The sequence below is a fragment of the Cynocephalus volans genome, chromosome 5 (assembly GCF_027409185.1).
Source record: "Cynocephalus volans isolate mCynVol1 chromosome 5, mCynVol1.pri, whole genome shotgun sequence".
NCBI lineage: Eukaryota > Metazoa > Chordata > Mammalia > Dermoptera > Cynocephalidae > Cynocephalus > Cynocephalus volans.
The window spans coordinates 24176632-24203522 of record NC_084464.1 but is presented as its reverse complement, the minus strand read 5'-3'; the positions used below and the strand labels follow the sequence as shown (position 1 = coordinate 24203522).

Below are 26891 nucleotides of genomic sequence, written 5' to 3'. Positions count from 1 at the left end.
CACCCAAACATTTTTTTTTTTTATTGTAGGCCGTTCTTAAGTTAAAACAATTTTGAGCACACACCTTTAGTACATGTTTGTTTACAAATTATCACATTTGTTACTTTACATTATAAAATGAACAGGAAAAGAAGAAAGGATATGATGAAAAGAAATAAAATCTTTTTAATTTTTGTTTTTAATGGTAGGGAAAAATTTCAATATCAGTGTTTTAGTTTGTTAGAACCACAAAGTACCAAGTACCACAAACTGAGTGGCTTAAACAATAGAAATTTATTCTCTCGTAATTCTAGAGCCTAGAAATCCAAAAATGAAGGTGCTAGCAGGGCCCTGCTCCCTCTCAGGGCTCTAGGGGAGAATCCTTCCTTGTCCCTACCAGCTTCTAGTAGCCCCAGGTGTTCCTTGGTTTGTGGCAACATAAATCCAGTGTCTGCCTCCTCTTCTCCTGGATCTTTTCCTGGGTGTCTCTGTCTTCTCCTCTTATAAGGACACCAGTCATATAAAATTAGGTAAGAGCCCACTCTTTTTTTAAAAAATGGTTATGAATATTCATGAGATACAAAACTGTCACCCCTCGTACCCATGATGTGGGAACTAGATTCATACTGGCTGGATACCCATTACCACAAATTGCACTTGTACCCTGTGTCCCCCACCCAATTATCCCCAACCTCCCTTCTCCTCCCCCCCTCCCCCACACTCCATTTTGTAGCCCATAGAATGTTCTCTCCCTCTGCAAGTCCAATGCACCACTGTGGACTTTCTTTCCTTCCTTCTTTCTCTCTTAGCTCCCACATATGAGTGAGCACATGCAGTATTTAGCCCTCTGTGCTTTGCTTATTTCACTCAGGTTTCTCCAGGCTCATCCATGTTGTTGCAAATGGGAGAATTTCATTCTTTTTTATGGCAAGAGTAGTATTCCATGGTGTATATATACCACAGTTTCCTTATCCAACCATCCATCGATGGACATTTAGGCTGGTTCCATGTCTTGGCTATTGTAAACAGAGCTGCAGTGAACATGGGAGTGCAGGTGTCCCTTCGAAGTGATGATTTCCATTCCTCTGGGTGAGATTGCTGGATTGTATGGAAGATCTATCTGTAGTTGTTTGAGAAAGCTCCATACTGTTTTCCATAGTGGTTGTACTAATTTACAGTCCCACCAACAGTGTAGGAGCGTTCCCTTCACCTCAGACCCTCACCAGCATTTGTTATTCACTGTCTTTTTGATCATAGCCAGTCTAATTGGGGTGAGGTGGTATCTCAGTGTAGTTTTAATTTGCATTTCCCTGATGACTAGTGATGTTGAGCATTTTTCATGTACCTGTTGGCCATTTGTATGTCTTCCTTTGAAAAATGTCTATTAAGCTCCTTTGTCCATTTTTTGATTGGGTTATTTGGTTTTTTTACTATATAATTGTTTGAGTTCCTTAGAAATCACCCCTCAGGCTTATAGCCATCTAATATTGGACAAAGGCAGCAAAAATCTACATTGGGAAAAAGATTGCCTCTTCAACAAGTGGTGCTGGGAAAACTGGATATCCATATGCAGAAGAATGAAACCAGATATGCATCTGTCATCATACACTAAAATCAACTCAAAGTGGATTAAAGACTTACATATAAGACCGATAACTGTAAAATTACTGAGGGAAAATATAGGTGAAACACTCCAGCAGTTAGGTCAGAGCACAGACTTTATGAACAAGTAGCCCAAAAGCACAAGCAGCAAAAGAAAAAAAAATAAACAAATGGGACGATATCAAACTAAAAGGCTTCTGCACAGCAAAGGTAACAATCAACAGAGTGAAACAACAACCTAGAGAGTTAGGGGCCGGCCCGTGGCTCACTCGGGAGAGTGCGGTGCTGATAACACCAAGGCCCTGGGTTCGGATCCCATATACGGATGGCCGGTTCGCTCACTGGCTGAGCATGGTGCTGACAACACCAAGTCAAGGGTTAAGATCCCCTTACCGGTCATCTTTAAAAAAAAAAAAAAAAAAAAAAAAAGAGTGGGAGAAAATTTTTGCCAACTATGCATCTGACAAGTGATTAATATCCATAATATACAAGGGCCCACTCCTTTGATCTCCTTTTAATTTAACTAATTATATCTGCAATGACCCTATTTCCAAATAAGTTCATCCTGAGAAACTGGGGGTGAGGATATCAATTTATATCTTTGTGGGACACAATTCAACCCATAACAATAACCAAATAAAATAAAAATAAATAGAGACAGTTTTATTTAAAAAAAATTTTTTTTAAATCAGTTTAAAAAACAAACAATCGCCAAATAGTCTTCATGACTTTAAAAAATCTTTTGAAAATAATTAACACAGTCATGCACTGCCTAATGATGTTTTGGTCAACAACAGTCAACATATTTCATGGTGTTCCCATAACGTTATAATGGAGCCAAAAAATGTCTATTGCCTAGTGACATCATAGCTGTTGTAATGCCTTAGCATAAGTACTTTATTTTTTTAAAATTTAGTGTAGTCTAAGTGCACAGTGTGTATAAAGTCTGCAGTCATGCACAATCATGTCCTAGACCTTCACACTCACTCACCACTCACTGGCTCATCCAGAGCAAGGTCCAGTCCCGCAAGCTCCATTCATACCCTGTACAGATGCAACATTTTTTATCTCTTTTTTTTTTCTTTTTTTGACAGTTGGGAGGTACAGGGATTCAAACCCTTGACCTTGGTGTCATCAATACCTATTTTTGTCTTTTATACCGAGTTTTCACTGTACCCTTTCTACATTTAGATATACAAATACTTACCATTGTGTTGCAGTTGCCTACAGTATTCAGTACAATGACATGCTGAACAGGTTTGTAGCCTCAGAGCCACAGGCTATATACCATATAGCCTAGGCCTGTAGTAGGCATACCACCTCATTTTGGATAAATACACTCTGATGTTTTCACAGCAACAAAATCGCCTAACAACGTATTTCTCAGGATGTATCCCCATCCTTAAGCAACACATGACTGTATTTAATTTTAATGTCTGTCATAATTTAAAACAAGTCTGTGACCTAAGAAATATATATTTGGTCTCTGCCTTAAGTTCCTGACACAGAGCTTCTGAAACCTTATGGTTTTCTGAGCAATAGGGCACTGGGTGCATCTTTTGTTCTAATATTTGGTCTTTGTCCCAGCACCTGCCACAGAGATCCTGATTCCTGATTGGGATTTTCTTGGTGATAGGAGCATCTTTTGTTCTAATGAGGTGAACCTTGGTGGGCTCTGGGACAGAGGCTGTTCACCCAAAAGACCAAGCCATGAGTAGAAGCTTGGAACTTTCAGCCCACTCCCATCCTCTGGGGAGGAGAGAGGACAAGAGACTGAATGAATAATCAATCATGCCTATGTGGTGGAGCCTCCATGAAAATCCCTAAACTGCTGGGTTTGGAGAGCATCTGGGTGGGTGGATACATCCACAGGCTGGGAGAGTGGCGATTCCCAACACCACAGGCACAGGAGCTCCTGTGCTCGAGACCCTTCCAGACCTTGCTCTGTGCACCTCTACGTCTGGCTGTTCATTTGTATCCTTTGTCATATCCTTTATAATAAACCAGTAAATGAAAGTAAAATGTTTCCCTGAGTTCTGTGAGCCTTTTGAACAAATTATCAATCCTGAGGAGGGGATCATGGGAACCCCCTGTGGTTAACCAGTTGGTCAAAAGTACAGGAGGTCCAGACTTTGCGACTGGATTCAGACTGGCATCTGAAGTGAGGACAGTTGTGGGACTGAGCCCTTGACTCATGGGGTCTGCACTAACTCTGGGTAGTTAGTGTCAGAACTGAATTGTAGAACATCCGTTGGTATCTAGAGAAGTTAGAGAATTGGTTGGTGTGGACATCACTCCCACAATACACATACACATTTGGTGTCAGCAATGTGGTGAGTGGAGGGAGAGTTTTTCTTCAATACTTCAGAAAGATGCAGACACCCAAATGAAAGCATGCATGGCTGACTGACTTTTGAATTGTGACACATTTTTCAGTCTCATCTACTTATTGTACAAAGATTTTTGTGGAGATTCAGTTAGCAAATTTCCATCTTTTCTATGTTAATCGGTTGTTCTTGAACACTAAATAGAAGATGTTGCATTTTGTTGTTTTTATAAGCAGGTAAAAAATCAACAGAAACTCTTTGTTTAGAAAAATTCTAAGTAAGTGAAACAATTCTGTGTCCATGCTTGTGTGCAAATAGGTGACAGTGTTGTATAGTCTTTAACAATTAAATCATATAATAGTGGAAATATTTTCATTCTTTTTCAAAATACTCTTTCTATAGGGTGAATTTTTTATTAAAGCAATGGCTTTATCATTTATTGTTAAGACATTCTTTTTATTTTGAGGAAACTAATTAAATGTGGTTATTTTTCCCAAAATATCTGCTACATGGAATGCTATAGACTGTCACTTTATCTTTTCATTGCAGAAAAGCTCAGTGTCTTACTCTAGGCTGCTATAACAAAATATTATAGACTGGGTGGTTTATAAACAACAGAGATGGATTTCTCACAGTTATGGATGCTGGAAAGTCTAAGCTCAAGGTGGTGGCAGATTTAGTGTCTGGGGAGGGCCTGCTTTCTGGTTCATAAATGGTGCCATCTTGCTTTGTCCTCTGGTGGAAGGGGAAGGGCAGCTCTCTGGATCTTCTTTTATAAGGACTCTAATCCCATTCAAGAGGGCTCCACCCTCATGACCTAATCACCTCCCAAAGGCTCCATTTGCAAATACCATCACATTGGGGATTAGGTTTCAACATATGAATTTGGTGGGAGGGGGACACAAACACTCCGACCATAGCAGTCAGTAAACTTTGTATTTTTGTCTTCTGGGATGAACACTGTGATCCACCAACTAGATGCATCCCCCTTTGAGCTCTTGGTCCTCTAGCTGTAGAGAGTGCTGGTGGCACCTTAGGGGATGCTGGTAGCACTTCAGGGTCTGCCTTGCCCACACTCCTTTCAGGGGTGACCCATATCCAGTGATATGCAAGAATATAAAGATCTAGCCATCTCAGCCCAACTCAAGACAACTCTGAAGGGCCATTCTAGCAGCAGGATGCCCATGGGGTCAGCCAAGGAATCTCTGGCCTGAAATACATCTCGACTTCTTCCTCTCCCCAGTCTGCTTCCCTCTTCCCCTTCCTTCTATTGGTGTTGAAACCACAGATGCCCTAATACAGTAGTTCCCCCATATCTGTGGGGGATACGTTCTGAGAGCCCCAGTGGGTGCCTGAAACCATGGATAGTGCTGAACTGTGTATACACTATGTTTTTTCCTATATGTACAAATCTATGATAAAGTTTATAAATTAGGCACAGTAAGATATTAACAATAACTACCAATAAAGGAGAACATTATAACAACATACTGTAATGAGAGTTGTGTGAATATGGTCTCAAAATATCTTATTGTTCTGTAATCACCCTTCTCTTTGTAATGATGTGAGATGATAAAATGCCTATGTGATGAGATGAAGTCAAGTGAATGACACAGGCATTGTGATATAGCATTTAACACTTATGAATTGTTTATTTCTGGAATTTTCCATGAGTATTTTTGGATCACGATTGACCGCGAGTAATGGAAACCGTGGAAAGCAAAACCATGGGTAAGGTGACTACTATAATCATCCTGCAGAGTGTGTCTCAGAGTTTTCTCCCCAAGAACCCAACCTATGACCCTTTCATATAAAAGAAAAAACAATGTGTAGCTTGTCTTTAAATAGTTTGCCAAGAGAAAACCAGAAAACTCCTGTGTGGTACAAAATGTCTGGCCATTCTAGTAATGACCTCTTATTTTCAGTCTTGCTTTGACAAAATTAGGCCCATTGAAAAAAAACTCATCACAAAGAAACCGCAATTCATAGTGATAGCTGAAAGCAGAATCCTACTGTGTCCTCAGAATACTTCCTACTACCCTATTTGACACACGACCATGTGACATGAGGACCAAGTGAGGTCCCCAGTGTCAATCTTTATAGCGAATATTAGGAAAGCTTAATCTCTTACTTTTTAACATAAAAACATGCTTTCTCATATTCTCTTTTTATGTTCTCACCGTATTATATTGTACATTCCACTCATTTGGGCAAAAAGCCACAGGAACTGAACTTAGGGAAGGAAAGGCAGGCGGGAGCAACACCATGGAGACATGGCCCAGGAGTTGTCTGTGCTTCCGAGGACACAGTCATCGATAGTTTCCAGATTGCTAGCCTGAGTGACTGAATGGAAGTTTTTGACTTGGGGAGGGGAACAAGGTGACATTGGCCATGCAGGACATCTGGATAAAGGAGCTCAACAGGAAGATTCCAGTTTGTGTGCAGGGATTTCAAGAGAACTGGCAGGACTCAAGCAGTCATCTGCAAATTTGGGAAAGTTAACGCCAAACGAGTGATAAGAGTATGAGACGAGAAGATGACGAGAAAAAAGTAGTATTTTTTAAAAATTCAGGCCTGGCAGTGGTATTGAGGACATGTTCGGAGGACTTTGGATCTCAAGGCAACCTAAAAGAAGGTTGTAGGGTTGTAAACTTGGGCAAATGAAGTCCTGGGCAAGGGCGTGGGGGAGGGTGAAGGGGTGGGAAGGAGAGGGTGGGTCCCAGAGGCATCACCAAAAAGGGCGAGCTTTGTGTCCAACACGCCAGCTTCCCCACGGCGATCAGAACAGCTAACTATAGAGGTAGGGGTGCGGCGCGGCGCGGGCGGGCCTCCGCGGGTTGGGACCGCCCCGGGCCGAGCGCCTCGGGGCTCCGTGTCGTCATAAGGCGGCGGCCATTTTAGCGGGCGGAGGGGCCCCGGCGGGCGCTGGGCGAGCTGGGGTGGGCGGCGGCGGCGGCCGGGCGGCCTCGGCCACCCGGTAATCGCATCTTTTCTCGGCGTCTGGTCTGCAGAGGGAGCAGTATGTCCGCGGAAGTCCCCGAGGCAGCCTCCGCGGAGGAGCAGAAGGAAATGGAAGATAAAGTGACTAGTCCAGAGAAAGCTGAAGAAGCAAAATTAAAAGCAAGGTATCCTCATCTGGGACAAAAGCCTGGAGGTTCAGATTTCTTAAGGAAACGATTACAGAAAGGGCAAAAATATTTTGATTCTGGGGATTACAACATGGCTAAAGCAAAAATGAAGAACAAGCAACTTCCTGCTGCAGCCCCAGATAAGACGGAGGTCACTGGTGACCACATTCCCACTCCACAGGACCTTCCTCAACGAAAACCATCCCTTGTTGCTAGCAAGCTGGCTGGCTGATTAAAAGAACTGAACTGCATGAATCTTCTAATTCCCATTATTTCTCCTTAATATGTTACTTATTCATTTTTTATTTTCTTTCATTCACTAAATCATTTGAGACTGAGAGCTTTGCAGGTAGTGGTAGTGTGTGCTGCTATTGTAAGGGAATATACATGTGTAGAGTTTTGATTAGTTTAACAGTGCACTGATGAAAAGGACATGTTACAGCAACATAAGTAATCTACTTGAAAATAATTGTATATATTACCTAACTCCTAGTGTCGGACTGGTTTCAACAAGTAACAAGCAAGATTTACAATTTTAATGTTTTGGCTTTCCTTCCTTCATCTTAATTATAGCTTTGTATGTTATTATTTAATATAACCTCTATTGTATTGATTTCTTCTGTATTTTCCTTTTGGATTTTGTAAAACGGAAGTTTAAGACCACAAGTTGGAAGAAAGATCATATATTTCAAACACAAATACATGGGCTCTGCAAGATTTGAATCTCTGTGCTTGAACTTGAATGGCCTTAAACCTGTTTCAGCTTTAACAGTAGAATTTTACTTGGGCAATATTTGCCCATTCTGGTGTAACTTACGTGATTCTAGTGCTTGACCGCTGCCATTGAAGCTAGAATACTTATTCAGTTCTGTAGTGTTAGAATACCTTTTGTTGTTGAAGATGTGAATGAAGTGTGCATGTGCATTGACTGTTGAATTCACTTTTGGGCCATTTTTGTAAATACAATAGTTTTGCACAACCTCACAAATGTCTGTATTAATTTCACATATTGAAAAATAATGTGCCAACCAGAAGCACAAGAGTTCCTACACAAAACTCTGTCCTTACAGCTTTTATATAACAGTAGTAGTTTACAATCTTGGGCTTAACACTATACCAAACTAAAATCTTTGCTCAGTCTGCCGTAGACTCAAGCTTTTCATTTGTTACTAATGTCCATGATATTCAGTGGCCTTGTGCAAATACGATATGTTGCTTAGGCATATCTTTTCATCCTATGCAGAACATTTCATTTTGACTTTTATGAAAATTTCAATTCATATAATTTATATAAACTTTTTAAATGTAGAAACTTTTTACTTCCACACTCAACTTTGGGGACTCTGCCTTCTGTTCTCCAGCCCCTCCCCCACTCTGTCTTCTTTTTGTTTGATTTTTTTTTTTTTTTTTTTTTTTTGCTTCAAATGGTATCTGGCTGTTTGGTCTATGTGGAAGCATAGGAGTCTATATCGTTACTCTAAATTTGCTCTGCTGAATGCTGTATTTTATAATGCAATAATGGTGTTTTTCTTCTAATTTCTCAGTTAACCACTCTTAATCCTTTATAATTACTAATATTTGACAATTGTTTAAATAAAAGGAACTTAATAATGAAACAAATAGTTGACAAAACTGGCCCAGGGAAGCTGGCATGTTAGCTACCTGGGAGAGCATGGTACTAATATTACCAAGGTCAAGGGTTCGTATCCCCTTATTGGCCAGCTGCCAAAAAAAAGATTGGCCCAGTGACAAGCTGTCAAGATGAGCTGAATTCTGGTAAATAATTTTAAGTAATTATGATGAGCTCAGTGAATTAGGCTTTATGACAATTAGAATAATTTACATGATGGGTAAAACTTATATGAAAATTTCGATATTTGCTTCTATAGATGTCACTTTAATAAAATCAATTTTATCTAGTTAGTAAGAACTTTAACAGACTTTATTGGGACAAATTTACTGCTCTTTTAAAGAATTTTTCCTACAAGTCGTAATGCTATAACATGATAATTATCAATAGCCTGAGATGATACTATTTTTCTCTTCGTCTTTGACTTGCACAGAGCCTCCCCTCTTTTTGATTCAGGAATCCTTTCTGAATCTTGCTTCCATTTGTATACCTGCTTTCCTATGATCCCAAATCATAGTAGATGGTGCCTTGAACATAGCACCTGCACTTTAAAGGCTGCCTAGCACTCTGAGGAAAGCTTGCTGATTACCTTCCTTCTCCACCCACCCCAAAAGACAGAAGAGCAACAAAATCAGTAATGTGTTCATTTGTAATTTTGAGGATTAGTTATATACAAATCTATTTGTAATGAGGGCAAGTAGGCTATTCCACAATATGTATGCTCATTGTAGGATTGATTTAAGAATTTTTTTTAAATCCCAAAGTAGAATATTATAGCTAGTCTTTTGTTTTTTTCATGACTATTTGCAAACTATCACCATTAAATTCATACATCAAAATTAATCTGAAAGATCAGAGACCATGTTATTCCTGACCATGATAGGACTCCTCCTGTAGTTTGGGACAAGTGACATAACATTTGCTTGAGTTTCAGTTTGTAAAATATAATGTTAATATTTAACCTACCTCAAAACTTGTTGAGGATTTGTGAAATGCTGAGGAAGTGCTCAAAATAAAATATTGTTGTCTTTTTTTAAAAAGTAAATTTCCTCATTTAAGCCAACCTGCCTTTTGTAAAATCAGTGCTTAAAAATCTCAGGATTTTCCATTAGGAAAGACCTGTCATTAAGGATTTGTAGATATAATTGCTTAGCCTCCATTCTTGGTGCTTGGGATAGAGAGGTTTTAGATTTTGCCTCAAAGCTCAGTTTATTGAAAACGTTTTGCAGGCTGTTTGATCATTGCTTGAATAAAGATTTTAAGATCATTTAAAAAAAAAAAAAAAGAACAGCTAACTATAGTAACAGAGTTTCACCTACACAGACAGCAACAAGTTGTGCTGAGCAAGAAGGCGCAGGTGGCTGGTACTTGTTTCCTTTCTTGCGCTAAGAATTCCCATGACAGGTAGAATATTCAGTTCTAGACCACATGTATAAAAGTTTGTATTGTAGCTGTTTAGATTCATTTACTAGTTTTTTAGGAAAAAGTTATCCAGTTCAGAACTTTAAAAAGATAGCTATCCTATTATTTTCACAATTTAATAAGGAGAATGTCTGAAAAATGGATATCATATTTCTTTCCTTTAGCTGCTCAATCTATCTTATTTCTAAACATCCATAAACAATTTCCCCTGCCAAAAATTGGGTTAACAATAGAGGGGGGAGAAGAGACCACCGAGCAAAAAGAAACAAATTCCCAAAACATGTCATGTTTTCTTCAACAATACACAGAGGAAGCCTGCATCCTTCCATTTGAACAACAAAGCCCTGATTCTTTCATTTCCAGAGAAATGTGACATTTTATTGGATCTTTATTTTCTAGTACAAAAACTTAAATGTCTGGGGGAGTCTCTTTTCTTCCAGTACAGTTTTAGGATATTAATAAGTTGGATAACTAAGTTATTACAGGCCCATTTGAATCAGGACTGGGGGAAAATTGCATCTGGGGATTACCAAAAATACTTTTATTGGATTTAATATTATAGCTCAAGGCACTATTTTAAAGCCACTGTTTTTTTTTTTTTTTTTTTTTTTTTTTTTTTTTTTTTTTTTTTGTCGTTTTTTCGTGACCGGCACTCAGCCAGTGAGTGCACTGGTCATTCTTATATAGGATCCGAACCCGCGGCGGGAGCGTCACCGCGCTCCCAGCGCAGCACTCTACCGAGTGCGCCACGGGCTCGGCCCTAAAGCCACTGTTTTAAAAGTACTTATCCATACAGTACTTTTCTAGTTTATCATGAAAATTGGAGTTATGCTCAAACTTTAGATTGTACTTAATTGAATTCTAGTTAAGAGAAACTAATAACATTCCCGTAGTACTTGTCTACTTCGTTACTTCATTTAATGTTCATTTCAATTCTATTAGGTGGGAACTATTATTATTCCCATTTTATAGACGAGAAAACGGAGGCACGTGAGGTTAAGTAACTAGACCAAAGGTACATAGCTAATAAGTGGGAGGGTCACAATGCAGAACAGACAGCTCTACTTCCTGTTTAAGTCAGAGTTAAGTGGTTGAGGGGTAAAAATGTACTCCAGCTTGCCTCCATAAAATTCCAAAAATCAAACATGTAGTCATGCTGTAGATTGGTGAAAAAAATCAAATAATTGGTACTGCTATAGTTTGAATGTTCCCCCAAAATTCATCTTAAAACTTAATTCTCAGTGTGGCAGTATTGAGAGGTGGGGCCTTTGGGAGATGATTGGATCATGAGGGCAAAGCCCTGGTGAATAGATTAATGGGTTAGTAGATAAATGGGTTATCACAAGAGTGGCACTGGTGGCTTTGTAAGGATAGAAAGTGAGCATATTAGCGTGCCCTTACGCCCTGTCACCATGTGGTGCCCCGCACCACCTCAGGACTCCACAGAATCTCCATCAAAAAGAAGGCCCTCGTCAGATACTCTCCCTTGACCTTGGATTTTCCAGTAAGAAATAAATTCCATTTCTTTATAAATTACCCAGTTTCAGGTATTCTAAGTGACAGGAAACTGACTAATACAAGTACCTATAATATAAACTTCCTGGAAGACGTGGCAGGTCTTTTCTGCCATCCAGCCTACCTGGAATCCCAACTTCCCACATTCCATCTCATACAATAAGAAACACAAATGCATGTTTTAGGAACCTAATGGCAACACAACCTTATGACATTTTACAGATGAAGAGTAATTTAAAAAAAAGAAAAAGGAAGAATGCTGGAAAGGTCATCTAGTTCAGTTTTTTCAAACTTGTTAGGGTATTGTTTTATTTATGTATAGAATCACAACTGAAAATATATTTATTGTGAGTCACAAACAAATCTTTAATATCTACTGATCTAGTCCATATCTTCTTTCCTGCAAGAGAGACGAGGACCAAACCTTCACTCAGCAATGGCTGTTCATTTGATTTTTAAGCACACCCTTAAAAATTCAGGCCTGGCACTTACCACTTACTTTGAAAGTTTTTATCACCTTAAGAAAAACTCTGGATTATATTTAAGACTGTTACTTAACTTTTTAAATCCTTGCCTTGCAATGTTTTCTCCAGAAACTACATAGATTAAGCTATAAGTGATTTATAGGTGAATATCTCCAAAAAGTAGAGAGATTTTCCAACAAAACAAATGTAAAAGAACTGGAAAGGATTACGAGAGACCCTCCAGTCCCTTGCTATTCAAAGTGTGGGCCACACAGCAACAACCACCGAGCCACTGCAGGAAGCTCCCCGGGGTCGCCTGAACCAGGGCAGTGGGGGGCCAAGGGCCTTGGCCATGCTCCCCCAACACCCGCAACCAGCCCAGCAATGACCAAGACACCACTGGAAGCCCCCTGGTCTCTGCAGGAATGAGGGGGTGCTACAGGCCTCAACCCTGCCCCAACTTCCTCCTTCTCCCACCCTATTTCCGTCTCTCTTCCTCTCTCCCCCACCCCACCAACTGCTCTGCAAAAACATCATAGAATGTAAAAAAATAACAAACAAATAAATTTTTAAAAAAATCATCCACCCCTTTTAGGCAAACAAGATGTTAGAATCCAAATTTTAAAAAAAGCGTGGGCCACAGAGCAGCAGAATTGGCGTCACCTAAAGAAGAGTCTCAGGCCCCACCCAAGGCCTAGTCAAGCAGATCTGTATTTTCATGAGATCCCCAGCTGATATTTATGCACTGATTGCTGCCTTGGCCTCCCTACAAGTCAAGACTTTTAGCACTGGCCAGGCAAACAACATTTGTCAACTTAGTTTTAATAGAGCTTCTCCCCAAACTAGAAAATGGCAGAGGAGAAAATAGTAAGGACACATTATGTCTTGTCTCACACTTGGAGAGACACACATACATAAACACACACACACATCAACTAATTTATATGTTTGTGTCTATTGCATGTGTTTTCCCAACACTTAGCATAAGTGTGTGAGAATGACGGAAGTGGCCTGAAGCCAGCCTTCAGCGTCAGGTCAGCATGGTTACGTATGTGCTCATCCTCTGGTCACCTCACTCACTACTCAGCCTCTCACCTTCTTGCCCACCCGCTCTAACTCAGCTTCACTCCCACCTGCTCTCCCTTTATCTTCTTTCTGCTGTGTTCTCTCTCAACCCAAGTACAACATTAACCTCTTGCCCATTCTGCTATGAGGAGAGCGCATCTAAGTGTGTTTACGCATGTGAATGTATCCTTATTGGTCTGTATCTATGGGAGATTTAGAAAAATTTATGGGATATAATGAAATGTACAATGAAATCTCACTTCAAACTGCAATAATTGAGTTTAAGGCAATAATCTAGGAAATTTGGGGGGTGGGGGGGGTGGGGGAAGGTTATAAAGCTGAAGAGGAAATTGTCCCTGTTACATTTTTTACAATCTCACAGCAGAGAGAAGAGTGAAATGTCTTTTGTAGAAATGCAGATCCTGTGTTACAAAAATGTAGAGGAGGCCGAAGTAGAATTCATTTTGAGTGGGGAGTCATAGAAAGCTTTCCAAAGGAGGTGCTTTTGCATTGGTCTTTTAACGATGAATGGCATTTCCATAGATGGAGAAAGGAGAGGGGATAAACAAAAAGAGCATTTCAAGTGAGCATGGTGTGTGTCCTCGGGCAACAGTCATCATAGACAGAGCACGAAGAAATTAGAAAAATAGACAGAGCCTAGTCAGAGAGCCCTAAATGTCATGCTTGGGCACTAGGTTCAATTATAAAGTCAAAAGGAACCCAGTCTTGTTAAATCCAATCAGTCATTCTTTCTCCAAAACACAACAAAAGTGATTTTGTTTTGAAACACAGAGCTGATGGTGTCCTACCTTACCCCCCTACACCCCCTTTGTACCAGCTTCAATCATTCTTAAGCCAAAGTGCAGACCTCCCTACCATGCCCTACAAGCCCCCTTGACCTGGCCCTGCCTCACCCCCGTCCTTCTCCCTGGGTCTCTTTACTTCGAAAACTTTTATGGCATCATGTGGACTGAGATTTGGCAAATAAATCAGAAGACGTTGCAGAGAGACTGGAGGCTGATAAACGTGTACGTGTGCTTGCTTAGGAGAGAGAGCATAGTATTACAAATTTCTCATTTTCACTAAGTATATTTTACCTTTTGAATGTGGAAATTATAGATACTTTAAATGACTATGCCTGCATCTGTATTTCTTTTGCTATGGGATCTGCAGGAGACAAATATGATTGGTGCATGAACAGTTTGTCAGAAGGGTGTCTGTTTAAAGGAGAAACTTCTTTTAGTACAGATTCTAAATAGTACGTTCTTCAGAGCCTAAACTTAAAAGGCAGAAGTTGGGGGCTGGCTAGTTAGAGTGTGATGCTGATAACACCAAGGTCCAGGGTTTGATCCTTGTACTCAGCAGGCACCAAAAAAAAAAAAAAAAAAGAAAAAAAAAAAGACAAATGTTGAAAAGATCACATTGGCAGGAATCACCTATTTATCAGAGGTGTACATAATTTCTCCAGCAGAGGGTGGTAAAATATAAATTTGGCACAGTGCAGCTTTGTACAAGTTTGAGTAATAGATTTGCCAGTTCAATCCTGATGGTCAGGTTCTTGCAGCAAATATATCCAAAAAGCGCCAGTCTTGTAGAATACCAGCATAGGAGGTCTTAAAACTAAAGTTTTAAAAATGTGGCTTTTTAATATTAAATCTCCACGTGGGCTTGCCACTTTGTAAAATTTTCAGTTAATGTTCTTGGAAAGGAAAAAAAACGTTGTTGGGGGCTATATCGTGCCATATAATGTAAGTGACCAGAGGATTGGAAAATGAGCCTTTTTAGAAAGTATGGCACAATTGTCCTTAATCCCTCCAATTTGTAGAAGGTGTTTTATCACACTCATAAAGCCAAAATCTTTTCCGAAGTTGTTTTCTTAAAAATTATCCAGAGGCTCCTTTTAATCCTCAGAAGTTTTTAAGAAACGCTGCGTATCAGCCAAATGAGGCTAGGTAATGCTGCGGTAACAAACAACCTCAAAGTTTCAGTAACTTACAACATCAAAGATTTATTTCTAGCTCACACTGCACGTCCATCATATAGTTGGCTTGGGGCTCTGCCCAGTGTCATCATTATGGAAACCAGATCGAAGGAGCAACCCCCACCTGGAAGGTCACCAGTCACCACGGCAGAGGGAAAGCAAAGCAGCTGCCATCACACATGGGCTTTAAAAGCTTGTGTGCAGGTGTCACCACTTCCTTCACACACACTATCCTAAAGAAAGTAAATCACATGGCCACACCTAACTTCTAGAGCCCAGGAAATTCTATCGTGCATTTGGGAGGAAAAGCAGAAATATTTGATGGATAGCATTAATACCACACACTACAAATGTAATAATAAAAAAACTATAAATGTAAAAAAAATTAAAATTTATAGGAAATAATATAGCAACATTGATTTTGAATTTATCCTTATATCTTCTTCCTTTTTTAAAAACATTGTTTTGTTTTGTTTTTATTTTTTTGCAGTTGACCAGTACAAAGATCAATGGACCTTGGTGTTATCAGCACCACACTCTAACCAACCGAGCTAACTGGCCAGCCCCTAATTATTAATGTTTATGGGGTTCAGTGTGTTGTTTAAATACATGCATTATTGTATAGTGATCCCCTCCAGCTAGTTAGCATATCCATCAACTAAATATTTATCATTTCTTTGTGGTGGTAAATTCAAATCCTCTATTCTAGCTATTTTGAGATATGCAAGACACCACTGTTAGCTATAGTCATCCTAAAACACCAGCACATTATTCTTCCTATCTAACTGTAACTTTGTACCCATTGGCCAACGTCTTCCCCACCCCCTCCCCTTCCAGCCTCTGGCAACCACCATTTTACTCCCCACTTCTATGAGAACCACTGTTTTTAGATTCCACATATGAGTGAGATCATGTGGTGTTTGTCTTTTCACCTGGCTTATTTCCCTTAACATAATTGTCTCCAGTTCCATCCATGTTGCCATGAATGACAGGATTTCATTCTTTTTTTATAGCTGAATAGTATTCCATTTTGTATATATACCACATTTCGTAAATCCACTCATTTATTGATTGACGTTTAGGTTGATCTAAGGATATAAGAATATATTTTTAAAATCCTTATATCTTCAAAGCAAAGGTCTGTAAGCTACATTAACTCAGCTTACTTCCTTAATGACAAGAACTGCTAGCATAGGTAATTAAAATATTTTGCTTTTGGCTTTTGAATTCATAGCGGCTTATGGGATGGAGGGGAGGAGTAGGCAGTGGATTTACTTCTCTAGTTAGGTTTTGCTTGGACTGGTGTTAAAACCAATTTGACTTTCCTGAGAACAAGACAACTGCTGGGTGTGTAAGGAGGTGTGAAGGGGGACACTAGGCTTGGGGAATAAGGTCAGGCAGCCTGAGGCTAAGCTTCTGCCAGTGGCAGGTGACAAAATAGAAATGCAAACTTTGCTGCTCAGCATATCCTTTTTGCTTAGCCTCCTAAAGCCAGAGAAGCAGATTTCTCCAATCAAGATGTAAAATGAAGTAGTCCTTCCAGAAGGAGAGCTTCGTTTCTTAATGTAGCAGACCTACAAGAAATTTCAGATGCATCTGCCTGGTCAAGCCCAGGGTTTGACAGCTTCCTGTGGTGATAGCTCTCACTGCTCACCAAGAACAATCCAGGGTTGTCATCGGGTTGTAATCAGAGAGGCACAAAACTGGTTATCTTGGGAACCGAGGCTCTCCGGCCAAGGTAGAGCTGGCAAGCTGCCTGACCTAAACAAAGATGAAAGATGCGTTACATCAGAAGGCAGGCTGGTGAGATAAACGGCAGCAGGGAGCATGGGGACCACAGCCACTAGTGATCCAAAGACAATCCTGGGCTTTTTAAAGTTGATCAGCAAAGAGATAATGGCAGTTAATACAGATAGACAACGTGCCCTGCGTATCACCTTCCCAACCTGGATCCTGCATGGACAGGCAGTGAAGGCAGGGTCAGGGCTTAGTTCCCATCTGCCTACGTCCCAAGTCGTGACATCCTGGAGAAAGCTGCAGTGACTGCTTTGCGCATTTCCACACAATCAACAGGCGAAACAGAAGCCCCAAATGAACTTCATTACAATGTGGTATCATACTTCAGTATCATCATCTTCAGTCCCCATCCACCTAAACTTTGTCTTCTAATGTCATTCAAGGGCCTTGCAGCTCCCACATTCTCCAAAAGGTGTTTCCTAACCACTCGAATTAGAGTCACCTTTCTGCCTCCATCACTTTTTTTCTGTAGCTCTACCGTAGGACCCACCCCGCCAGTGCACCTTTTCCTGGTCTGCTGTGGATCTGTCTGTCTGCCTCCACCCAACCTCTGGATTGTGAGCATTTGGAAGGCAGAGATCAATATCCTTTATCTGCTGATTTTGTCCAGCTCCCATCCAGTTCCACATACACAGAAGGTCTGTTGATTTAGATTGACTAGATGGCCATTTTATGATGACATCCAATTTTCTTTGTTAAACTTCTTAGATTAATTTATACAGGTCAAACACCCTTAAAAATTACCAAGAATAATATACCACTCACTCAGCGTGGCATTAATTTCTCTTGATGAGTTTACTCAGGCAGTATGGCCTAGAGGTTAAAAACATAGACTTTGGAGTCAGAATAATGTGGTTTTCAATTTCAGCTGTTTCTTATTAACTATCTATCCCCAGGCCAGTGACTTCATCTCTCTCTCTCATCTTTCTGTTTCTAAAAAGGGGCTGATAATGCCTAGCTTACTGGGTTGTTATGAGGATTAAATGAGATAATATACACAAAGCACTTACCCCGTTGCCTGGCTCATAAAAATGCCTCAGAAGGCAGCTACTGTTAGTATCACACGTGTTACTGTAAGCTCTTAGGACTGAACCTCCAAGCACAGTAATCATAAAAGTTAAAAAGTATAATGTTCAAAAACTGATTAGAAAGAACTAAAGATCAAAAGAGAATTAAAGGTCATATCAATCAATTGCAATGTATGGGACCTTATATAGATCCTGATTCAAACTAAACACTGACTTTTTTTATGGTATTGGGAATTATTGTTAACTTCTAAAGGTGTAGTAATGGTATTGCAGTTATGGTTTTTAAAAAGAAGATTCCTTATCTTTTAGAGATATATCCTGCTATATTTACAGATTAAAATTTATAACATCTGGGATTTGCTTCAAAATAATATAGGGAGGAATGGGAGTAGGGAAAAGAAGTAGGGGGTTAGATGAATCTAGATGAGCTGTAGAGTTGGTGTCTTCATCCGTTCAGGCAGCTATAACAAAAGACCATAGACTGGGTGGCTTATAAACAACAGAAATTTATTTCTCACAGTTCTGGAGGCTGAGAAGTCCAAGAACAAGACACCTGCAGATTTGGTGTCTGCTGAGGGCCTGCTTCCCAGTTCAAAGATGGCATCTCCTACCTGTGTCCTCACAAGGTGGAAGGGGTGAGCTAGCTCCTTGGGATAACCCCAGTCCTGAGAGAAGAGCCCTGTTACCTTGTCATCTACAAAAGACCTCACCTCCCTAAAGCCATTACCTTGGGGTTGGTTAGGATTTTATATGTGAATTTGGTGGCTGATACCTACCTGAAAATATTCCTTTGGGAAGCAGACTTTGAGATGGAGAACATTTACTGGAGAGTGCTCTTGGGATCAACACATGTGAGGGACGAGGAGGAAGGACTGCGCAGTGGGAGAGGGACTCACTCCATCCTATGAGGTGCTCTAGAAGTGGCGTGGCCCTTCAGAGTCACCTGACCTAGGGCAAGAGAGCTGGCTGGGCCTTTCTTCCCCAACTCAACCAGTCACTAGGTGAGGTTCAGCCTGCAAAAAAGGGGGGTGCAACTTTGATCAAGACACCGAGGCTTTCCTTCAGCCAGGGGCAAGTCCAGAAACACACTCAGCTGTCTAAAGTCGAGACTCACAACCACTGGGGAATACTGGACATGAATAATAATGAATATAAGGGTAGTTCAAAAAGCTAGTGGAAAAATAGATGTAAAAGATAATACGAACTGTTTGAAGTACTCTCATATTGGTCAGTAGCAAAAACCTTTATTTCATCTGAAGTGCAATGAATATATTTTTCACATCCTTAATAAAGGCTGCTTGACAACAGGCATTTTATTTTTGCATGTACTTCAGGAGGTCATCTTTCTCTTCATTACTCTACCCACCAGTTACTAGCTTGAGGAAAACGTTTCTACCATTCTGCAAAATATGTGCAAGCAAGTGAGCCATGCGTGATCATATGCTTCTACAGGCTGATGATGAGTAGCTTTCTCTTGAAACCTTCTTTGAGAGGAAGCTAGAGGAAGTAAGTAAAAACATTGAAAATTACTGGATAGCCACATTAATTAACTCATTACCTCAGCCAATTTTGTTTTGTCTGAAGGCTGACTGGCAGGCTTCTGATTCCATCTCACAAGACGGTCTCATCTTGCTAAGCCCAGAAACAGTGCTTTGGCCATCTGTGTGCATCACCAGATAAAGGCTTGCAGCCAAGGAGTAATGATTCGGTTTCAACTGGGGATAAAACAACATTTACTGTTTTGTCACAATACATGATACACCTTAAAATTTGAATGAAGAAAATATATAAGATTTTTTTTCAATGAATAAAAATGCTAGTAGACCCTCATTATCTGAAGTCTTAGTAAGACTAGTTGAAGAGAAGTTGTAGTCTATATTTAATAAAAATCTGTTAATTGAATATATATAAAAATTAGTACATATATAAAAATTTATACATATATAAATATATATATAATATATAATATATATATATAATTATTATTGCTAGTCCACACAATCAGCTAGTGGAGACCTAATAATCCTGAATTATTAGAAAATAGAAGAACTAGATTCCTGTAATTTCAAGTTTTTAATTTTTATCTAGTGGCATATCACTGGAGGGTGGGCAGGCAGTTCAATCTGGGCAGGCCAAGGGGGTACACTGTCTGTAAAGAATCTAAAAAAACATTTTGAAAAATGGACTAAGCATTTATCTGACTTTTCTTATCACTATGTGAAGGGGTCAGGAATCTGGGCCGGGGTCAGCTGGGTAGTTCTTCTGCTCTGAATGAATTCAGCTAAGGTCATTCCCTCAACTGAATTTAGCAGGTAGCTGGGCTGTGATGGAAGGTCTAAAAAGGCTTCCCTCATGTGTCTTATGCCTGGTTTTCCTTCATGTGGCTCTTCTCTCTTCATATTATTTCTCATAATTCAGTTGGATGCTTAAGTTTCTTTATATCAAAGTGGCTGGCTTCCTCAAGCAAAAGCAGAAACTGCCAAATCTCTTAAAGGCCAAAATCAGAACTGGCACATAATTACTTCTGCCATATTTATTAGTCATAGCAAGTCACAAGATCAGTCCAGGTTTAAGGGGAGGGGGAGTAGACTCCAGCTCCTGATGTGCTTATAGGAAAAAAAGGAACTGATGGCATTCATCTTTAGAGACTTATGTACCTTCGGTAAAATATCTGACATCTCACATAAATATGAGACAAACAAAAACTGAAAGAATTCATTACTTGAAGACCTGTACTAATGACTTCCTAAGCTGGAATGGTCAAGGAAACTCTACAGGCAGAAAGTTGGATCTACACAAGAAATAAAGATTTCCAGAAATGGTTAAACTGAGTATAAAATATGAGACATTTTGTATTTAATTGCTCTCAAGGAGAACTGATTATCTAAAGCAAGACTAGAAGCAATGAATTGTAGCATTGTGGCACATATAAGAGTAAAACGCATGCCAATAGTAGCACAAAAGATAGAGGCAGAGAATCAGGAATGTATTGTAAGGTTCTCATACTCTACGAGAAGCAGTATAATATTATTTAGAAGCAGACTGTGACTAGAGATTAAGGCAACCTAAGTATATAGATGACCTAATACTATGAACAAATTTGACTTAAATCAGATGAAACCAACATTCCACCCAAGAGCAGCAGCATACACATTCTTGTCAAGTACACATAGAACAATCACCAGGTTAGGTCATATTCTGGGCTAAATGAATATTTCATATTCTGAAATACTTCCACAAATTTTAAAGAACTAAAATCATACAAAGTTTGTTCTCCAATCATAACAAAATTAAACTATAAATCAACAACAGAGATCTGGAAAACCCCCAAATCTTTGGAAACAAAAAGGCACACTTCAAAATAATACATAGGTCAAAGAGGAAATCACAGGGAAAGTAGAAAATATTTTGAAGTGAATGAAAATGAAATTACAACCTACCAAAATGTGTGAGATGTAGCTAAAGCAATGCTTAGAGGAAAATTTATAACATTATATACTGACATCAGAAAAGAAGCTCAATCAATAATTGCTATGGTCTGAATGTGTCCCCCATAATCCATATGTTGAAACCTAATTATCAATGTGATGGCATTAGAAGATGGGGCCTTTGGCAGGTAATTAGGTCTTAAAAGTGGAGCCATCCTAAATAGGATTAGGACCCTTGTAAAAGAGATCCCAAAGAGCTAGCTCCCCTCTTCCACCATGTGAGGACACAGCTAAAAGGTGCCACCTATAAACCAGAAAGTAGGCCCTCACCAGACACTGAATCTACAGGTATCTTGCGCTTGGATTTCTCAGACTCCAAAACTGTGAGAAATAAATTTATGTTGTTTATAAGCCACCCAGTTTAAAGTATTTTTGTTATAGCAGCCTGAATGGACTAAGGCAATAATCTAGGTTTCTACCTTAAGAAATTGGAAAAAGAAAAACAAACTAATCCAAAGCAAGAGAAAGAGGGAAATAAAAAAAGGAAGAGCTCAAATCAATGAAATTGAAAACAGAAAAACGGTTGATAAAAATAAAGAAACTAAAGCTGGTTCTTTGAAAAGATGAATAAAATTGATAAGCCTTTAGCCAGAATAATCATGGATACAAGAGGACTCAAGCAAGAGGAATGAAAGAAGCAGCATCACCACAGATCCTACAGACATTTAACGCACAGTCAGGGGGCTGGCCCGTGTGCTCCGTTGTTAGAGCGTGGTGTTATAACACTGAGCTCAAGACTTTGGATCCCTGTACCAGCCAGTCACAAAAACAAATGGAAAACAAAACACAACAAAAACACTGAAAACAAAAATAAAGGACAATAAGGGAATATGATGAACAACTTTATGCCAACGAATTTGATAATTTAGATAAAATGGACAAATTATTTGAAAAACATGAATTTACCAAAGCTCACTGAAAAAGAAATAAATGACCTGAATGATTCTATGTGTATTAAAGAAATTGAATTCATATTTTAAATTTTTCTAAGAAAGAAAACTTCTAGCTCATTTGAGTTTAATGGTATGCATGACCGAATATTTTAAAGAAAAAATAATACCAGTTCTACACAAACCCCTCCAGAAGATAGAAGACGAGGGAGGACTACCCAACTCACTTATTGAGGCCAGCTTTATCCTAATACCAAAATCAGACAAAGTCATTTTCAAAAAATCACAAAACAACTCTCAAGAACAGAGATGCAAAAAATTCTCAACAAAATATTAGCAAACGGCAACTAGCAATATATAAGAATGATAATGTATCATGATCAAATGACCTTTATCCAGGAAATGAAAGCTCAATTTAACATTCAAAAATTAATCAACAGGGCCGGCCCGTGGCTCACTCGGGAGAGTGCGGTGCTGATAACACCAAGGCCCCGGGATCGGATCCCATATACGGATGGCCGGTTCACTCACTGGCTGAGCGTGGTGCTCACAACACCAAGTCAAGGGTTAAGATCCCCTTACCGGTCATCTTTAAAAAAAAAAAAAAAAATTAATCAACAAAATTGACCACATCCACAAACTAAAAAAGAAAAAAAGTATGACTACCTCAATAGACACAGTAGAAGCACTTGACCAAATTCAACATCCATTTATAACAACAGAACAAAACCTCTCAGCAAACTAGAAAGAGATGGGATCTTCCTCAACCTGATAAATGACACCTACAAAATAAACAAATAAAAACCTGTAATCATCATTATATTTAATGGTGAAAGACTGAAAACTTTCCTCCTAAAGTAAGAAACAGACTCAATGTCTGCTCTCACTACTCCTATTCAACATATTGGAGGTCCTAGTCAGTATGAGTCAAGAGGAGCAAATAAAAGGCATGCAGACAGGAAAGGAAGAAATATAATTATTCACAGATAATTTGATTATCTATGTTGAAAATCTCAAAGAATCTACAAAAATCTTCTAGAACTAATAAGTTTAGCAATATCACAAGATACAATATCAATATACAAAAATCCATTGTAATTCCATATGCTAGCAACAATCATAAACTGATATTAAAATATACAGTACCATTTACAATAGCACCAAAGACATTAAATACTTAGGTATAAATCTAACATAATATATGCAAGAAATGCTCAAAACTATAAGACAGTGATGACAGAAGTCAAAAAAGATCTAAACAAATGGAGAGATATACCAGTACATGGATTAGAAAACTCAATACTGTTTAGATTTCAGTTCTTCCCAGATTGACCTACAGATTCAACACTGTAGAGCTAGGGCTGGGGTCTGGAGCTCACAGACCCCTTGAGCCCGTTCACAAGCTCTTCACACGCAGGTCTATGAGCTAGGTAACTGGCAAAAAGGTCCTTGGAGCCTTGGCTGAAGCAGGAATAGTCTTTATTCAGCACACAGACGTCTAATCCCTAGGCAGTCCAAAGAGAAACTCAGAAACTCAACTGCTACCAGTAAAGTCCAAAGAGAAACTGAAACTGAGCAGCTGCCAGCAGAGTAAAGATGCTGTTTTTAGACACGAGCTCTCTGCTGGTCAGCTCTGCTTCACAAACTGCAGAACACACAATAGCCATTAACTAATAAGGTACATTGGCGCACATGCACACCAACTCCACCTACACAACTTGTGTACAAAGAAATGTGCTGCATGACCCCAACCAGACCTAACTGAGAGAGCCTCAGTGAACTATCCAATTTTCCCCATAGACACAATCTCAAAATCAAACTTTCTGTAAGATTTTTTGTGAAATGTTGACAAGCTGAATTTAAAATTTATACAGGAAAGCAAAGGAGCTAGAATACCCAACACAATTTTGGAAAAGAAAGCGGAAAACTCACAAAACTTGATTTTAAGACTTACTGTAAAGAATAATCAAGACAGTGTGGTATTGGTGAAAAGACAGACACATAGATCATTGGAACAGAAGAGAAAATCCAGAAATAGACCAACACATACACAGTCAATTGATTTTTGAGAAACATACAAAGGCAACTAAAAAAAAAAAAAAAGCAATAGCTTTTTCAACAAATGGTATTGGAATAATTAGACACACATATGCAAACAAACAAACAAACAAAAAACAAAAGAAAGAATTTTGAGTCATCTTTTGCACCATATGCAAAAACTGAAATCAAATCACATAGACCTAAATGTAAAACATAACACTCAAGAAAACGTATGAAAATCTTTGTGGCCTTGGGAAGGAAAATATTTCTCATATACAACAGCAAAAGCACAACTCATTAAAAAAATTGTTTGCATTTCACCAGAATTAAGAACTTCTTGAAGACAGGGGCAGTGGGCCCTAGCCCTGCCCCCACTGCCATCACTGCCGCACATCCAGGCCAGTAATGGAAGCCAGCCCAACGCTGGGGATCCTGACAGATGGGGGCTGGGACAGCCCTGACCCTGCCTGCAACCAGATCCTAGAAGATACTTATTAACCACATGTATTTCTTTGGGTGTGTGACTTATCTGCTTATGTCTTCACCAAATTTCAGTTTAAATTTTTCTAATTCTTTTTTAAGAGTTCTTTTTGCAATAAGGATGTTAATTTTTGTATGTTTAAAAGAAAAAAAGAATTAAAAACTTCTCTCTGAAAGGCACTCTGAAGAGAAAGAAAAAAACTGGCCATAGATTAGAAGGACACATCGGTACCACTCTTATCTAACAAAGGACTTGTATCCAGAATTCAGTATATGAAGAACTCTCAAAACTCAACAATAAGAAACAGCCCAGTAAAAAATGGGCAAAGGATTTGAAGAAACTCTTCACTACAGAAAACATACTGGTGGCAAGTATACACATAAAACAAGGCTCAGGAATACCTGTTAAATGAATGAATGAATACATGAATAAGTGAGTTTTGGCCTATCCTGAAGGGATCCCACTACTTGGTTAACCCTTTAGAATTCATTTGGATGATTACTATAGTAACTGGACCAAGTGAAAATTATTCTAGTACAAACATATATACTAAAGCCAGCTAAAAATAAGTTGTAAGTTTTTTTATCTTAGGTCCCTTCTAGTAGGGCAAATAATAAAATAAGTTAACTACATTAAGATAAAAACAATAAAATCTTTTATAGGGCTGTTTCTTATGGTATTTCTTAATATAAAATGATGGTATCATGCAAAGTTCAACAGTCAAACAATTGAGGGGGGGCCAATTGGCTTTGGTCCATGTCTTCAGCTTTCTAAAGATCAGGCTTATAGCAGGAATAGATTTAGACTATTTAGATAAGACTGTAAAAATGAAAAGTCCCATAAAAATATTCCTCTCTCAACTAGGCTTTTGATAGAAACTCAGTATCAGTGGGTTCAAGATAATGCTACCAGAGAAATACTCAGAGTGCAAATGGACATCTATCAGTGACCCTAAAAAGGACATGTGTCTAAGTAGAAGACCACCCACCAGCACAACTTGGCAATAGTAGGCGTTTCTGTTTTGTTTCAATGCTAACAATCTGTTTCCTTAGCTCTCTTCATTTGCAGAAAGAAGGTAAGAATTAAAAGTTGCTATTTCTTTTTCATTCTTGGACATTTTACCAGATAACCTTTAGAGGCCTCTGAGAGTATACACTTGATGTCTTATTTCCTATTTCACTCCCTTGGTCTCTATTATTCATATTTTTAATTTTAATTTGCAATCTGTCTTCTGGCAGAATAAGGATCTTAGCTAGTCTCACTAAAACATGAGTTGTTTTATTTTTTTTCTTTTTCCTGAAGTGGGGTAAAGGCTATTGACCTGTTCCGCAGTCAGTTCCAAAGAATATCAATTTGTTTTAAAATGCTTAAATTAAAAAGGTGGTCAGACCTTTCTATTTATGAGTATGATCTGAGTACTGTAATGAGACAACATGCTAAAGTTCCAAGACAAAGTCCGGCCACTGAACATAGCTTAGTCTGGGAGATAAAAGTATGTGTAAACAGCAGCAGAAGTTCATTTAGCAAGGTCCAAAGCTGTGCGATATTTGCTAAAGAGTGTGGGGTGCAATGAAGGATGAGAGAGCAAGGTGAGTCCAAAGTTGCATGGTGAAAGAGGTCATCCCCCAAATGTGGGGTGTTTAATGACTTCTGTGTATCAAAGGTCAGGAATTTAGTGACTTTAGCTTAGTAGAAATTGCTGCACCACAACTTCTACCTATTGTACATTGCGTTTTAAAGCTGCAGACATTAATGTAGAAGAGCAGGTGAGCACAAATTCTACTGGAAGCTTCACCAAGCTTCATTCAGTTTCACTACAGGGAGAATGATCAGCACAGGTACATATTAATTGTAGTTTGTGTCTTTTTAAGGACAAAAGATAGAGAAAAAAGCAAACGAGCTGAATCTCACTTTTCCACTGGTAATGAGAAATAACTTACTCATTCCCACACTTGCTAGATAATCCAACTCAGACTCTAACATATGTAAGTTTCCTAGATGTGAATGCCCAGGCCACTGAATTGCAGCTATGACTGGAATTCAACAGACCCTGT

The 26891-nt window shown here is 39.1% G+C and overlaps 1 protein-coding gene across 1 annotated transcript; it reads left to right on the top strand.

The window, feature by feature from the left end:
• Positions 1-6814: 6814 nt before the first annotated feature.
• On the top strand, positions 6815-7287 carry LOC134377997 (cAMP-regulated phosphoprotein 19). Its single transcript, XM_063096878.1, has one exon. It carries the CDS (start codon positions 6930-6932, stop codon positions 7266-7268), a length of 339 nt encoding a protein of 112 aa, XP_062952948.1. The 5' UTR covers positions 6815-6929; the 3' UTR covers positions 7269-7287.
• The last annotated feature ends 19604 nt before the right edge of the window (positions 7288-26891 follow it).

Coding starts and splice junctions, on each gene's coding strand:
- LOC134377997 (XM_063096878.1), top strand. CDS start 6,930: ATGTCCGCGGAAGTCCCCGAGGCAGCCTCCGCGGAGGAGCAGAAGGAA.